The following is a 17,141-nucleotide window of genomic DNA, read 5'->3' on the forward strand; positions in this document are numbered from 1 at the left end:
CAACTGCTCCCCTGTCCACCCTGAACAGCTTGCTAAAATGCCACCCTGCCCTCAGCCTCCCTGAAGTAATGGAAAGGGAAAGGAAAAATAAGACATGCTGCTCCTGGCACAATCTGGAATGCCAGACCAAGGACAGCTGGCCTCTAGCAGGTGGAATACATGCTGCACTAAAAGCTTACGAGTAGCACAGCTCTTAACACTCAGGACAGCATTCAGTTTATACCAAGTCTAAGGAAAAGTATCATGGTTTTCATTGTCCACAGCACCAGCCTGGATAAAACACTTCTGCTGAACTGGAGCATCCCATCACCACTCACTGCACAACATCACCGCCCACCTCCCCAAGGCTGGATTCAGCCGGCTGAACTTCCAGTGCCAGAGCTGTGGGAGTCTGTCCAGCACATCACCACAGCTGATCTATCCCTAGGTGATATTACTCGTTTGCTTTAATGACCTAGGATCAGTAAGCCAGTCTCACTGGTGCAAGGCTGAACAAAGGAACAAAGAGCCTCCAGCAGTTTGCTGTACAGTCAGCCAGTCCCAGCCCTACACTTGAACACCATCACACAGCTGAAATTCAAAGAAGTGACAGGGAAAAAACCAACCATCATGACAGCTCTCTCAGGAGACAGATGAAACCCATTCTTTGATAACAGCAAAGTCATCCCCCTTTGATAGGTTATTTTCATGTCTGTGAGTGCCACAAATAGCTCTGAGGCAAGGGAAAAGGCCAGCAAACGATACTCAGGAGGTCCTCGCTCCCGCCTGTCTGGAGAGCTGCCCGTGACACTGAAAGCTGACACGGGGCTGGTGCCCAAGGAAGAGCCTGACGCACTCGGAGGCCATGCAGTGGCACATGTGGTGCCAGCTGAGAGCGCCCGTAGGGACACAAGACTGGGAAGGCAGTTGGCACATTTCCCACTCCCGTGAAAAGTGGCTTGAGAGATCATCCTCCCATACAGTTCCACCAGTAGCCTGGCAGGCACACAAAGGCACAGGTAAGCACACACCCGCAGCAATCGTCATGATATTGTCCAAGACTAGTCACCTAAAAACAGCATCACCCTCAGCAACAGGGAGAACGCTGCTTCACCCAGAACTCAGGTTCTGTCCATCCCACAGCAAATCCTTTTTCATGCATGTCTCGTTGAGGGCAGCATCCTCTCCCTCTGTGTCTAAGCACACACACACAAACACAGTATAACTATTAAGGACTTGGTAATTATGCAGAGAAACCCCATGAGACTGATTGCCCCAACACCATGGCACAGGCACACAAAGCCAGCCTGGGTGGCTCAGCAGGCTGCACTGCAATGGAGAGACCTTTCAGGTTACCCCAGATGTGTGTGTTCTATCATCCCCAGAGTGATTTTCTGCACTGCAATGCCCTTACGGAACTGCTCAAGGAACACACACAAAAAAATCAAAACCAAAAACCTTGAACTGCACAGTATGAGCAATAAGTTTGGCAGAGCGTGCCAATAATATTGGCAGAGCATGCCAAAGCTCAGAAATTCTGGTTTTGTTATAACTGCAGTTCTGGGCCACCAGTTTTTTAATTATGTGGTTTCCTGCATAATCTGAAAGGTACTAAGCCACTTAAGACCTAGGGAACTGAGGTGTGTGTACAGCACCACCTCCTGTGAGAAGTGTTACTCAGTGTAGTTTCAGTGATGTGAATAAGGCCTTTATGACTGATTTTTAATCTGCCTTCACTTCTTTAAAGAGGGACACAAACTGTGAAGTCTGGTAGCCACAATACTTTTATCACTACTTTGATTAAGAACTATTCCAGGAATGATAAATTTTAAGGAAACTTCTTTTGTCTAGAGAATGATGATTCATCATGTCCAATGGTATATTTCATCAAGATATTTATCAGAAATGTTCTTCAGGTCAAAGATGGTGAATTGAGGAACTGAATCATCTTTTACCACACACAGATGATACATCTCTAGTCTGTGAAACAGCAGTTCCTTGGCATATAAAATCTGCATGTTCCAGTCCTGGCTCTGCCTGACTCAAAGGAACATGAAAACAGGTGAGTACTGTAATTGCTCTATCCAAATAGTACCTGCTTTATACAAAACAGAAAAAAACCTTGATGAGAGGTAGAGCTTTGTACCTACTTTCCCACATTACTTTGGATGTGGGAAACAAATGCAACCGCCTGCTTTGAATGAATGTCATGCACAACATCAGCTGCAGGTTGAACCTTCAATCATGAAATGCATCATCTCACAAATACTCCATTGCTATCAGTCTCCCTTCTCTAATCTTCCTCCTTTCTTTCTTCTTCTCATTAAAATGGGAAACTGATGACAAGGCTGAGAAAACAGACTGTTCTGAGCTATTTGTGTCTACCCATTGTCACTTGTAAAAATACATTTTGTACTGATAAGAGGACATACAAGTCTATGAAGTGAATAAGTAAGTGCCTGACCTAGTAAGTCAAACAACTCATCTAAGATACATTCCTGTATCACTAAACTAGGAATAAAAAAGAGCACTTACAGCTCTGCAAATGAAAATACACTGATTTTACTCCTGTGACCAGTCACGTTTAAGGCTCAACTGCATCTCCCCTCCTTTCCTGAGCCAAAGTGAGTTATTCATTAATTCTAATAATCTTTAGTCACTGACTAAAATGTGAAGTAGTTTGTAGAACAAAGACAGGAGTTAAAGGTCATACTGGTGGGAGCAAGTGCTCGTGTTTGCTTTTGGGGTTGGTTTGTTTGTTTGAGGGGGTTTTAAGTTTAAAAGTGAACTTTCCTTTTTTCACATCCATGGAAAAGAGATCTAAGAGAAAAAACACAGAAAAACTGCTGTACTACATTATTTAAGTATAGTGTTCTAAACCAGGTGCACAAGCTGACCCTTATTTAATTAATTAGTCCTTGTTTCCTAGACAGTGTTGTTCTGTTTCTTTTCACCAAGTACTCCTTAGTCGTGATTCTTCAGAGAAAGGTCACAACCTTGCCCTTCCTAGTGACAGTCAACTAAGCGCAAAACACCAAAGCCACGTAGAGTTTGGCTATTAACTTCCAGAAGCATTTTATCTAATCCTCAATTATCTAGCTCATCTCTTCTAAGAAGTCTCCATCTGTAGACAATGAGACAGCAGTTGCCATTGCAAATTCTTCAAATTTCAGCTAGGTCTGAAAAGGGGTGATGAAAACTGTGAGAAATCTTAAGATAAAGAGTGTCTGGCACAAAAGGTACCAAAGTTCTCAGGGAGTCTCTAGTGTGTTCCCTTCTATAAGGGAACATGCTTCTGTTGTGCTTCCATAAATACTATGCATTTTAAGGTCCACCACAGAATACTTGGTCAACGAAGGATCTCCCCTTTCAATCTCCATTTGGTTCTGGAAGTTCAGAAGTCATAAAACCAATTAACACACAAACCAACCTATTCAGCTTCCTATACACAGTGCCAACAGCAGCAGTTCCTCCATGTTTGCAGGATCCCTTGCACACAGGACACACAGCCACAGCAGGAGTCAGGACTGTGGCAGGCACACCAATTAAGCTGCTTTAGCATTAGCAGTGTAAATACTCCACACACCAAACAACAAGTATAGCCAAGGCTTTGTCTGTACAAACCCACTGTGCTCAATTCAAACATTCACTGCTTTATTTACACACTAAACAACATTGAGTGATATCCTTTACAACTGCTGGCTTAACCTGGACTTTTACAGAAGAAACTACAGACTGATGAACAACCATATGCTGCGCACATTATGCCTACGGTAAAAAAATATCTTAGATCCCTTTCCCAAAAAAATACAATCAATAAGCTACTGTTAAAATGATCAGACTGCACCAAGAACTGCAAGGTGTGTAGTCAGAGTAATACCAGATCAACAACTTCAGTCATGACTGAGCTGCAGGATTCAAAAGGCAAACAAACATAATGGAGATCCTTGAGAAAGAATGCCAGCCTCAGTTTTTGTTTTCAAGAAGCAATTCTTGCCTCACTTACAGTAGCTCTAAACTCAATTTAAACAACAAGCAAAATCTGCTTTGCACAAACATAAAGGCAACAGACTGTGGAAAATTCTAATGGAGTATTATAATATTCTTTGAGTGTTGGCCTGTTTAATTTTTCCCTTACAGGCTGTGCCTTTTGTTCTGCTGCCACTGGAAAGCCATGGATGAGGAACTTCAGGCCTGTTTGCTTGCATAAACAGTAAAGGAAAAACTAAAAGTTGTCAATTTTTAATTACATTTAGAAAATTGTCAAAAAAGCTGCAACTTTGTTTATATTGGTTGCCATGTTCAGGTTGAATTTCACTAGTCTGTGTCATAAACTAGATGGGATTTCCTAGCAAAAGCACTTTAACCCACAGGTTATTTCATGGAGGAAGATGGTGATGAAGTTAGCTCTTCCTCACTCCCCTAGGAAACCACCCTTTTGGTAATGTAAAATTATCTAAGTAGGACAGCACTTTAATTTTAAGTTATGTTCAGTGATTCTGCTATACCTGACAGCAAAGCACTCGCAAATACATATAGACAGCAAAGAATCAAGCTGCATATGCACTGGAAAAGCATCTCCATTGACACACAGATCCATCCAAGATTACACACCACTTCAACCCCCTGCTATGGACCTTAGTTTTGAGGCACAGAATTAAGTGAATGAGCTTGTACTGGTTTTCATAGTGAGTACTTCTGTCTTTACAAATTCCCGTAATTTAACATTTTCTCATTTAATTGGACTTCAAATTTTGGCATATAACACCAAAAGCAGATAATAATTACTAAGTTTATATAAAACACAGGAAATATTAACTGATGTGTGTAAGTATGATTGTCTGTAAATAAACATGGGCCCTATCTGGAGGATTTGAATCCCTAGTGCCTGTAATATTCCAAGCTCCGCACAAGTTCACTGTAGAAACAATTTAATACAGCAGTCAGGGTGGTGATCCAAGAAAGGGCTAAGAAAGTGTCTCTGCAGAAGCACTGTCAGGTACTGATGTTCAGACCCAAGGACACATTCAGACAAAGAGAATTCTCTTGTGTTTCATTCCATTGAATATTTCATTGTACTACATTCATTCAAGATAACTGCATGGATCAAATTTTTTTACAGTATAAGAATTAACTGAGTCAAACACCCTTAATAAACTCCCTCTTTTTGTGTCTAGTCTGGTCTACTACACAGCTACTCCACATAGAAAGCACTTACTGGCAAGAGAAGCATTTCACTTGACAGCTTCCTGAGATATATGAGAACATGTTTGCCTAGCAAGACTTACCTCTAAAAGTCCATCTTCAGGCAGGTCTGTGCAGTGAACAGCATTCTGAATCTTGTCCTTCCCAAAGACAGCACGCAGAGTTCCAGGTCGGAGTTGACACGCCAATGCCTATTGAACACAAGCAAACCAGAAGACCTTTGTGAACCACACTGTTCATTTGTATCACGGATGCAAGAGAACCTTATAAAGTAAAACATTATGCTATTCAAATATGTGTAGTACACTATAAAAGAAAATACAGATTGAAAGCAGCCCTCAGGACAAGGACTTGGGGGAGTTGGTGGACGAGAAGGTTGACATGACCCAGCAACATGCCAATTGTATCCTGGGTAGCATCAAAGCAGCATGGCCAGCAGAGCAAGGGAGCAGATTCTCTCCCCCTGCTCCACTCTGGTGAGACCCAACTTAGCATTCTGCATCCAGCTCTGGAGCCCCCCAACAAAGGAAGAGCGTGGACCTGTTGGAGCTAGTCCAGAGGAGGGCCATGAATGAAGCATCTCTCCTGTGATGACAAGCTGAGAAAGCTGGGGTTGTTCAAGCTGGGAAGTCTCCAGAAGAACCTTAGAGCAGCCTTCTGGTATCTAAAGGGGGCTACAACAGATCTGGTGAGTGACCTTACTAGGACAGGCAGTGATAGGGCAAGGATGAATGGCTTTAAACTGAAAGAGAGCAGGTTTAGAAAAACACTACAAAGAAATTCTTCACTTTGAGAGTGATTAGACACTGAGACAGCTTGCACACAGAAGTTGTGGATGCCCCCATCCTCAGAGCTGGTCAAGGACAGGTTAGATGGGGCTCTGAGCAACCTGGTCTAGTGGAAGGTGTCCCTGGCTATGGCAGGAGGGTTTAGAACTGCTCAATCCTGAAGATCCTTTTTAACCCAAACCGTTTTATGATTCTATGAAGAGAAAAATTCCAACCTGTACTACACACCTAGACAGCTGCTGAAAAAACATAACCATGACTATGAATACCTGCTTGAAACTGGGCCAATCAAGCCATGTTGGGTGGCATACAGGACCCTTCACATTGCAGAACACCTTACTGATACTTGTATTAACACAGTTAGCTCATGTTAAGACCTTTGCAGCTCCCAAGCACAGGATGTGCTGTCTGTGAGCAGACACAAATGTGCTGCTTTGCAGATCGCTTCTCTTAACACGGAGCTACATGCTTAAGCCCCTGACATTTTTAAAGTCCAGCTACTGAACATCACGTCTTCTCCTTTGACACTGTTAGTAGTGACAACACCTGATCCCCTCTAAGGATCAGACCAAACTCTACATCTTTCTTTGTTCTTTGAAATTAACATTTCAATACTCTTCATCTACAATGACAAATACCTCTTACAGCAGATACTCAGGTCCTGAGATAACATTCCTCTCCTACATCTTTACTGTGGTATTTCTCTTCATACCCTGGAGGACTGCCTTCATTGGCTCTCCCTTCCATCATATTCTTTCTTCCAAGCCACAATGAAGTCCTGCTGTACTTCTGTGCACTGTCACCTTGCCCTGTTGTCTTTCAACCCCTTTCCTATGCCACCCACGCACTTGGCCTCTCTTCCCAACACCCTGGAGGCTCTTCTCCAAGATCTATCTCATGCACAGTGAAATTAAACTGTTTTTCTCTCCTTAAAACCTTTTGGATGTTCTCCCACAAGTGCCTGTGAGGGGACAGGTGGAGAACAAGCTCACACTACAGCTACTGAACAAAAAAAAGTATTCTTTCCTTGCCAACAAAGCTTTCATCAGCCCCTTTCTGAATAGGCATGGGTACATTAGGATGCAATCACTTTGGAAGTGGCCAGTGTCACTGTGCCACTCCCCGGTGTTTGTTTCAGCATCTCAGCTGGAGGTTACTGTTCCCACAGCTGAGTCATCAAATTGGATTGTCCAAGCATTTCTTAACTTTCAGTGTCAAATGGGTTCAAATTGACTTCATCAGGAGCTCTTAGCTGACCTGGAAAACCTTGCACAGCTACAAATGAAAACCAGTCCATGATGCACAGTCTCTTCTGGGATGGCAGTAAATGTTTTAAGCTAGTTCCAAAAGACCTATCAAGACCATTATCTGACAAGCAACAACCTTTCTCCACTTTCTAGCTTCATCCATTGTTTACATCTTATTACCAAACTAAGACAATTGGACTTGAGCTCAGCAAGTCCTAGATAGTTTCCTATCACATTAACAATTATTATGGTGTGTTACCCACCCAGAAAACGATTAAACGGCTTTAATGATTGGAGTGTCTATAACCCAAAACATGATCTGAGAAGTTTCAGGACCCCATTGTTACTGTGTGTACATCACAGGTTATACAAGATTTTTTGATACGAATGTCAAGGACACACTCAACATCAAACAAATTTTGCTTCAGAGGAAAGTTCAAGAGTTTCACTTAAAAAAAAAAAGCCACAAGGAGAAAAAAACCCTCTTCTACATGGTCCTCATTCTACATGGCTTGCGATAAGGAAGTCTGCTGGAGAAACAAAATTCACACGCCAGTTAACTACAACTATGTGACACTTTAATCAAGCCTCCCTTCAAGTTACTGTGCATTGTAGTAACAACTAGCTGTCAGGAAGATTGAAAGCATTGGAGCTTTCAATCATTTTAATGAAAGTTTGGGAAGACTAGAAGAAATTATCATGGCTATGAAACCTTTGGAAATAATTTAGGAACAGCTCAAGTCCAAAAAGCTAAGCTTGGTATTTTATATTCTGTTTACATCAAAAACTTTTGCTCAAACTGTTCTGTCCTCCAACAGGTGCAGAAATGCTGCTTCTTATGAAAATTCCACAAGATTTTCCTTGACTCATCTTCTTCATCAAATCCATTTTTCTTTTTTTCCTTTTCTCCCTGTTTTTTAAGAGCAGCTATGGTCTCTTAACTTATCATTTGTCCTAAGCTGTCATTTCTACTTCACAACTTCATGACAAAAGACATCGTGTTTCTTCCTGTGGACTCACTCTCTCATTCATGTGGGCAAAAGCTCCTGCTGATGCACCTTGCAATCTCCTGTTCTTCCTTTTTTCAATGCAGGTTGCTACACATTCTAGCACCCTCCTGAAACTCTTGTACAAAGAGGGATGCATTCTGTTCTGCCTGGAATTGCAATGGGTCAGACCTGCTTAGATGTAAGTCCTTCAGCACTTTACACTATTAGCACCTGATTAATAAGAATCTAATTAAGCCTTTCCATTAGTTAACACACAGGATGAAACTGTCTCTGCTTACATTTAAATAGCCAAAAAAAGTACAATAATTGTCAATTCCAAAGTTTTACTATTCCACTGCTTTCTTATTACACCACTGAGGAATCATGAAGAAATAAGGTCTCTGTAGATGATGGGCATACAAAGAGCTGTACAGCTCACATATTGTGTCCTTGTGTAGGTATGGCTGGAAATCTTGGGAATGTTTCAGGGAAGAAGAGAATTCATTATGGAACTTATTGCTCATAGCAAGTATTAATACATATTCTACTGGTCCATGACATGAAGCTTACCAATCATTTATTTAGAAAGCCTCATCTGTCTCAACAGGGAGATTCAAACAGTGGGCTTTGGGTTGGTTTCCCCATGCCCCACCCTCCCCTTTTAAATATTTTTCCTAAGCTTTTGACTGAGTCTATTTTCTGGAGTATGCGTTTTGTGCAATGGTTTTCGGAATTTTTTTTAAAGGAGTTGAGAGTGGTATGATGGAGGAGTTAAGAGCAGCTACAGCTCTACCATATGTATGAGAGGAGACCAGTGTGTGTGTGCTGGAGCTTCGTGTGCATGTGCAAACGGGGATGACACAAAACTGGCACCTCACACAAGAAGTCATTGCCTATAGCAAAACAAACCATGGCTGCTGGTCTCATTCAGCAGGTATTTGATCACACCTTACTACTGGGCTTTAATCTGCAGATAGACCTTTGAAGATCCTTATCCCATGTGAAATACAGATGCATATATTTCATGTTTCTCTTTATCATGTAACTGTGTCCAGTGCAACACTGCCTGCTACTTAGCACATTTCTAAAATTTTTCTATTTCTACACAAGTGAAAGGAAGCAAAAATGTCACCAATGCCAGAAATATGTCAAAACAAACAGAAAAAATCATAAACATATTCATAAGAAAAGCTCATTAACTACTTTTCCTCCAAAAGGCTGTGTTTTTTTCATGGGCTGGATAGAAGTTATGTAGAATAGTAACATGTATTCCAGCCAAAACTGCAGATTTCAAGAAAATTTAGCCAGAGCTAAAAATTTCAAGAAAATTTGGCCAGTTTTTTTCAAGCACTGTCCGTAATATTTAATTGGTTATCTAGAAAGGCCATTGAATGGATCAAAACTACATAAAGGAACCTTTACGGTCTAAGATTTTGTTATTCTTAAACATGAACTAGAATGAAGTAACCTTGAAAATTTACTGGCCCTCTTGAATGAAGCAGAATAAAAATAAGAGTTTGATCAAACCCTCTTTAACCACAGTGTGCTCACGAGGCAAGTTCCTTCTTTTAGTTTTGCTTTCAGATCAGCACCATTCAGAGGATCTCTTGGGCTGCAGCAGACTGCACAGAACCCTCTGCACTCTCAGGAAAAGTTTTCCTATTCTAGATTAACTCTGGCTGTGGTGCCTGCTCTTTGCTCTTCTTGCCATTCCTCATTCATCCCTTTCTGAAGGCTTTGCATTGACTTGGTCTCACCACCTCTGCCTTCCCCACCTCGCATTCATGAAGCTTTTTCCCTCTGCAGTTCTCCATGCTCTGCTGCTGTCAGGAATGAGATCGTCTCTCTCTCCCCTTGAGGCTGCCACCTAATCCAGAAGGCAGAGCCAGCCTCAGGCAAACAAGCAAGTACCCTTCTCCTCATAAGGACCAGCTATGCCGTTGTCAAGAGAACAGAACACACATTAACTGGGAACAAATAATGTAAATTCCACCATTCACCTTGGAATTTGTCTGGCTGACCCTTAGTCATTGGAAAGCCTACTGCCTCATCCAAGCAAGGCACCAGAGCTTCCTTTGTAGAGCATAGAAACTATCTAAAACAACATTTGCAGCACAGCAATTATGGAAGCTAAGGAAGGATAAGCACCTCTCTCTCTTTACATCATCATAGCTCTCAAGATGACTTTTATTTTCATGGCATTTTAGCACCAATCATATCAAACACTGATGGTTGCTGTAGGGAGCTGGACAATTGACTCATTCCTACAAAGCATCAGCAAGAATTAACACAACAAAAGCAGTATAGACTTTGTCATACAAAACAGGATACTACACAGCACCTCCTGCAATGCTGATCAAAGCTACAAACACTTTAACACTACGGTTACTATGAGAACAACCTCGGATCAGTCCAAGAGGTTCTTCACAAAAATTCTCATCCAAAGACTTAAGTGTCAAAGTGAAATCTGTGGTCACACGTGACCTTGTGCATGATACCAAAAGGGCTAGCTTGCCTTGGCTTGCTTCACATGTTTTCTTTGCAGCTCTTACTCCCTCCAAACTCTAACTAACCACTTGTGACGTGTGCTTCCCAATTTCTTATCTCAGCTCTGCCCTGGTTTATATTGCTCAGTTTTATGCCATAGGCCACTTGGAAATCAACATCAGCTCCTGCAGAACATAACAATTTTCTACTTCTGCAGCAATTCAAGGTCCATAAATGCAGTACTAACCCTTCTGTCTCTATTACAGAGAAAAATTATGTAAGATGATGGTGCTGTTGCCACTGTAAAAACTTTAACTGGGGGAGAGGTTTGCCTTGAAACCTGGGGTCTGCCTGCAGAGAGGTGTTTAATAAAGCTTCTAAATACAAAACCAGGTCAGCGTTAAAAAGCATGCAAGAGGCTTCCTTCAGCTTACATTTCACAAACCAATCCAGAACAGAAGTCACTTGCTGAGTGACACATTTTCTCTTTGTGTTCCATGTGAGTTGCAGCAATGTCATGTACAAATACAGAGTCAATATCAAAGTCAGTCACTATACACAGACTTCAAGGGAGTGTAACCTGAAAGTGCCTTTATACTTTCCACATATCACCAAAAAAAAAAAAAAAAAAAAAAAAAAAAAAAAAAAAAAAAATCAAGCCAAATCAACCTCCTTTAAACACACACACTAAACTGCCCTCACCTTTTAATTTTTATGACAGGACAAACTCAAGAACCTGGAAAAGTTGCATTCAAAGTCTTCATAATATTTAGCCTGTCTCTCCCCTTTAGTGCTTTTCAATTGACTTAAACTTCCAGGTTGTCTTCTCCTGGCTGATGGCAGAATAGATCATTTATTGTCCAGTCTGACAAGGTTCTCATACTTTTATCTGAGCCAAGTCTGTGTGCACATAGTTCTGTACCTGTAAAGGTTTGTTGAACAAATTAACTGATCTGATTCAGGCAACAGCAAATTTTCAATTGCAAGGCCTATAAAAAGTGCATGTGAGGCAAAACTCCATCCAAAATCAAACAGTTTGGCAAGCGTAGCAGCAACTTCTCAAACCATAGTTTATTTTATTACATAAGCTTACTCTTGTCTGAGTAAAAAAAAAAAATCTATCCACTTTTCTGTTTATTTTAAAGTCAGCCAACCTCTACACTACCAGTCTGAAGCCCTGTGTCTTTCAAAGTTCTGTTAACGGACCAAAAATTATATTCCAGACTCCAAGTGTTGGCAGTTTTCTGGAAGCTCACAAGTCTGTACAAGTTGTTACACTGTCTCCTCCTCACCCTCCATCCCCTCAGGCACTTTGATTCTCTCTGTTCATTCCCACACTTCCCTACCACTCCTCCTCCCAGGCAGCCCAAAGGTTCTGCACCAGCTCTCTGTGGGTTCTCTGCTGTGGGCAGCATGCATGGCACTTTTGCCAGCCTGAGACAGTATTTCTACTGGTTGGAGTTTAAGTGATTCTAACGCTAAGTGCCCTGCTCAGAAAGTTTGTGTGCCTGCCTGGCATTGCCAATGTGCTGAACTTGGGTAGCCATATGCCTAAGGTAGGTATACAATTAGACTGGATGGTGAAGTCTTGAAGATAATTGAGACCAAACACAAGCTGGTCACAAAATAAGAATAAAGATAAAATATCCAGTTTATCCTATTATCTGGGTGCTATAAGAGATATTTATGTTACTTGACAAGCTGGAAAAAGAAAGCATTTAACAACTGAAAAACAACTAACCCCACAAGGCATCAGAACATGCAGTATAACTGTAAATTTCATTATTAGATGCTTTAAATCTTAAAGGTGAGATGGTCCTACTGATGCTTTTCCAGTGCCTTCCAAGGCACTCAGAATATCAGGCATATTAATTCCCCTGTAAAACAAGAAGAAAAACACACTAAGCTTCCAAAGATATTTTGGGATTTTATTAATTCAGATTAGAAAAAGATATGAAGAGCCTCCAGTAAAAGTCACTATGAGATTGCAAGACATTATTTCTCACCTGCAGATCTTTTGGCTGATTTTTCCCTAGTAAGAACAAGAATAATTACAAATCATCTTTTCCTCTGAATTTTTTCGAGATTAAATTCTACATTTGCAAAGGAATCTAGGCATCAGAGCTTTTCATTTTGCAAAGCAGAAAAAAATGCTTTGAAATTCTACTGAGACTCCCCAAGCTGAACTGATTTTGGACCATCTACTTCAACAGAAAATGGAGATGGATTAAAAGATAAAATTCACATCTGCTGCAAATCTCAGAGGTCATGCTCATTTGATTTTTAGCATGGGAGAGACCTTCCCCTTCCATTCTGTGCCCTAAATCCTCTCTAGTGCAACCCTGGAGGCAGCAGTAGTGCCATCTTCCTACACAGTTGTGAGCAGCCCTGTTCAGATGGAAGGAATCACTCATTATTTGTGTTACAACTGCTTTTTAAAAGCCACTGCTCTGTTCAGGACTAGCTGCATTAGCCAGTGTTCTTATACATACTAAGAAATTATTCTTGGCCAGGAGAAGTTACAGGAAAACTTATAGGAAGAGACACAAAGAACAGAAAATAGCAGAATGGACCCCATTTTCTGGAGGGGGAAACCAAGACAGTGAGACAGTAATTTTCCAGGGGCACAAAAGAAATACGTATTTCACAAAAATCACAAGTTTGATGTCTAACTTTCAGCTCAGATCTTTAAAATTTCAGATCAGTTCCTCAACTTTTCTCTCTCCTTGATGCAATGTTTTGTAATTCCTGGGTAGCACTCTGATGATAAGCCACAGTCTGCAGAACTGTGACCATACCAGGTCACCTATGGGAAGTCGAGAGCTGCCATGAGAATACAAAGAACTGCTGCTCACTCATCTTCCACTCTGACCATATTCTAGTCCCTTGATGTGGGAAGTCAATGGAAGCAGAGAAAAGAAAAACTTCTTACTAGAAGTATTAAAGGGAAGTTCCATTTGCACATCAGATGCAGTTTATCATATTGTAAGTGAAAGAAGCTGATAAAAATTCAGCTCAGGTGGCCCTGCAGCAGAACAGAGAATGTCAGCCTGAATCAAACAGACCAACAAGCAGCGCCCCAAATTATTCAGCAAGTTCTCAGAAATTGAATTAAGCATTTTATATTCAGCTTCTAAAATGAATTTGTTTAGTTAACAGTATCCCCAGGCAATGAGACCAACGATACAAAACTATTGCTGCAGTATTTCTCACAACAATACTATGGCCGTCAGCAGTTGATGAGAGGAGGAAGAATAATAACAATGATAACAAGAACAATACCCATCATCATTATAAATGTGAAACCAGACTACTAATTTTTGTTACAGAAGGGAAGGCAATAGGCCACAGCATTTGTTTTCATCCACATTGAAGCCTTCATTAAAGTAGTTCAAGCAGAAAATAACTGCAGATACAGAATCACAGAATAAACTGCTCTGGAAGGGAACCACAAGGATTGTCAATCCAACTCCTGACCCAGCACAGGACACTCCAAGAGTCACAACACGTGTCCAAGACCATTGCCCAAACACTTCCTGAGCTCTGTCAGGCTTGGTGCTGTGACCACTTCCCTGGGGAGCCTGTTCCAGTGTCCAATCATCCTCTGGGGAAGAACCTTTTCCTGATATCCAACCTAAACCTCCCCTGACCCAGCTTCAGGCCATTCCCTCGGGTCCTGTCATTGGTCACCACAGAGAAGAGTTCAGTGTCTGCCGCTCCTTTCACCCTCACAAGGATGAACTACAGTGATGTCTGTCCTCAGTCTCCTCCAGGCTGAACAGCCCAAGTGACCTCAGCCCTTCTGAGGCCCTTCTCCATCCTCATTGCTCCACTTTGGACGCTCTCTAACAGCTTTATACCCTTCTTATCTTGTGACCAGAACTATACACAATACTCCAGGTGAGGCCCCAGCTCAGAGCAGAGGGGACAATCCTCTCCCCTGCCCGGCTGTGATGCTGGGCCTGATGCCCCAGGACAGGGTTGGCCCTCCTGGCTCCAGGGCACTGCTGGCTCAGCTTCAACTTTCCATCAACCAGGACCCCCACATCCCTTTCCATGGTGCTGCTTTCCAGCATTTCATTCCCCAGTCTGTCCGTACATCCAGGATTGCCCCATCCAAGATATAGAATCCAGAATCAACCCTTGTTGAACTTCATACAGTTGGTGATTGCCCAGTCTTCTCATTTATCAAGGTCGCTTTGTGGAGTCACTGCCTTTGAGGGAGTCAACAGCTCCTCCCAGTTCAACATTATCTGCCGACTTACTCAGTATCCCTTCCAGCCCTGCAGAACCCCACAAGTGACAGGTCACCAGTCTGATGTCACTCACTGTAACCCTTTGTCCCTAACCTGTGAGCCAGATGCTCACCCATCCCATGACATGTTTATCCAGCTGTATGCTGGACATCTTGTCCAGAAGGATCCTGTGAGAGAGTGTCGAAAACTACCAAAATCCAAGATTACACCAACTGTCTTCCCTTGATCAAGGGGGTGGGTCACCTTGTCATAAAAGGAAATCAGGTTTGAAAAGCACGACTTTCCTCTCAAAAAAGTCATGCTGGCTGCATTGTCTTTCAGGTGTTTTCTAATATCTCCCAGAATAATCTTCTCCATAACTCCACTTTCTCGCATGTGACAATTTATCACCAAGAGTACCTAAAATACACTGTGATCTGCATCTCCTTTCTTGTTTGGCTGTTACAAGCTCTACTACCAATGCATTGACTTAAAAACATGAAGCCTTCTGGGACAGTTACAGCCAACTTCAGGATACTCACAATCACAACATCATCATGGCTGTGATGCCTTGTGAGGCTATTTAGAACAGAGGCTAGACAGTGCTAAAGGAATAAACTAGGTATTTATTAAAAAGGCCTTCAAAGAATACAACTTGGGCAGTACAAGAATCTGGCCAAGGCTACAGCCAAGATGGATGATATGTTTTCACATTTTTATAAGTTTTGGCCCATTTACATATTGGGGTTAATTGTCCAATTACAGCTTCAGGTTATGAAATCCCATCCTCCCAGATTGCTCTCCTCAATTCGCTGTTGTTTAACTTCTTGGGCCTGGAGCTGCAATGGTGTTCTTGGTTCTCAGGCTGGAAAAGGATTGTTTTGTCTAACTAAACTCTGAGGAGAACTTGCTAACACCTTATATGACGTCCAGAGTTATATAGTAATACAGTACAGAATCTGGAAAATATGAAAGCTAAAACTTAAGGCAGCAGTTGTATGGAAAAGTTAACTGTTCTACTGCCCTTTTATAACTTTCTCTATTGCAGAATTTCATCAAGCAGCTTTCTGTGTTGACTCTTGCCAACTGCTATACAGAGCTCTAGAAAATGTGCTTGCTGCTCTACCACGTTTTACCTTGATTTTCTTAAAAATTCCACCTTTATTATTTTCTTAAGTTTTAAAAAATGAAATATCACTCATATTACCTCATAATGGGAAGTATTTGCAACAGCACAACATAACCAGTATGTTCCAACCAGAGGCTAGGATGAATTCTAGTAATGGACAAACCTATCTACAATCAACAAAAGCCCGAGGCACACATGTAAGTAAATGCTCCTTATCTATTCATATTAAAGATTCTACAAACACACAAGGTCACCGTGACCAGAGTGCTAAGAAACTATAGGAGAAAATAGTTGTTTAGTGCAGTAACAGTATAATTTTCTTTCCCAGACACAGTGACCTCAGAACTTGCCCTATATTTTGGAAACACTGCTCCCTTTTCTCAAGGAAAAACTGAAGATATAAGCTGGAGGTTTTTCCTGAATGTTTATTTTCTGCTATTTTATATATTCAAGGTAAAAGAGTGATCTGCTGTCTGCTGTAACCAAACAGAACACAAGGGAAGCAAAGAAATCAACCACATAAACTGAAATTAACCCAGAACCATCATATTCTCAAAAAGGCTCTTACCTTGCCTTTATGGACTGAATATAATAATTAATCTATTCTCAGGAACCTCTGCAACTATAACAGAACCTTAAATAGAACATTCCAAAGGAAAAAGATGGGAGAAAAAAATACTAAAAAAATGAAAAGAAAGGGAATCACCAAGGCAGACAGACATTCTCTAACTGCAGGAGGACACTCTAGAAGTTCTGATGATCACTTATTTGTATTACTGACAAAGACTGTTTTCATGAGGGGGCTATACTCTCGTTTTTAAACATTATTAAAACCCTCCCACAGGTCAGGTAAATCACATTGTAATCCAGTGCAACTGTGAGAAAGACATCCTGGAGAGAACCCTGCAGACTAGCTTTGATCAACCGGGCAGTGAAAGATTACATTGTACATTTGTCTGTGCTAGGCTGGTATCACATGATCAGTGGCTATGTTAGAAGCCTACCTCTTTCTCTACTGCAGTGGGAACCAAAACTTTTCCCTTTAATCCATCTAAGATACCTAACCAGAGATACAAGACACA

The 17,141-nt window shown here is 41.5% G+C and overlaps 1 protein-coding gene across 2 annotated transcripts in view; it reads right to left on the minus strand.

Moving 5' to 3' along the window:
* NME7 (NME/NM23 family member 7) overlaps positions 1 to 17,141 on the minus strand; it is an 85,116-nt gene that overhangs the window by 9,804 nt on the left and 58,171 nt on the right. For both annotated transcript variants that reach the window (XM_021549004.1, XM_021549003.1), the window contains one exon: positions 5,268 to 5,375. In XM_021549004.1, coding sequence (XP_021404679.1) covers positions 5,268 to 5,375 — 108 coding nt within the window. The remainder of the gene's footprint in view (positions 1 to 5,267; positions 5,376 to 17,141) is intronic.

The sequence above is a fragment of the Lonchura striata genome, chromosome 2 (genome assembly GCF_046129695.1).
Source record: "Lonchura striata isolate bLonStr1 chromosome 2, bLonStr1.mat, whole genome shotgun sequence".
Classification (NCBI taxonomy): domain Eukaryota; kingdom Metazoa; phylum Chordata; class Aves; order Passeriformes; family Estrildidae; genus Lonchura; species Lonchura striata.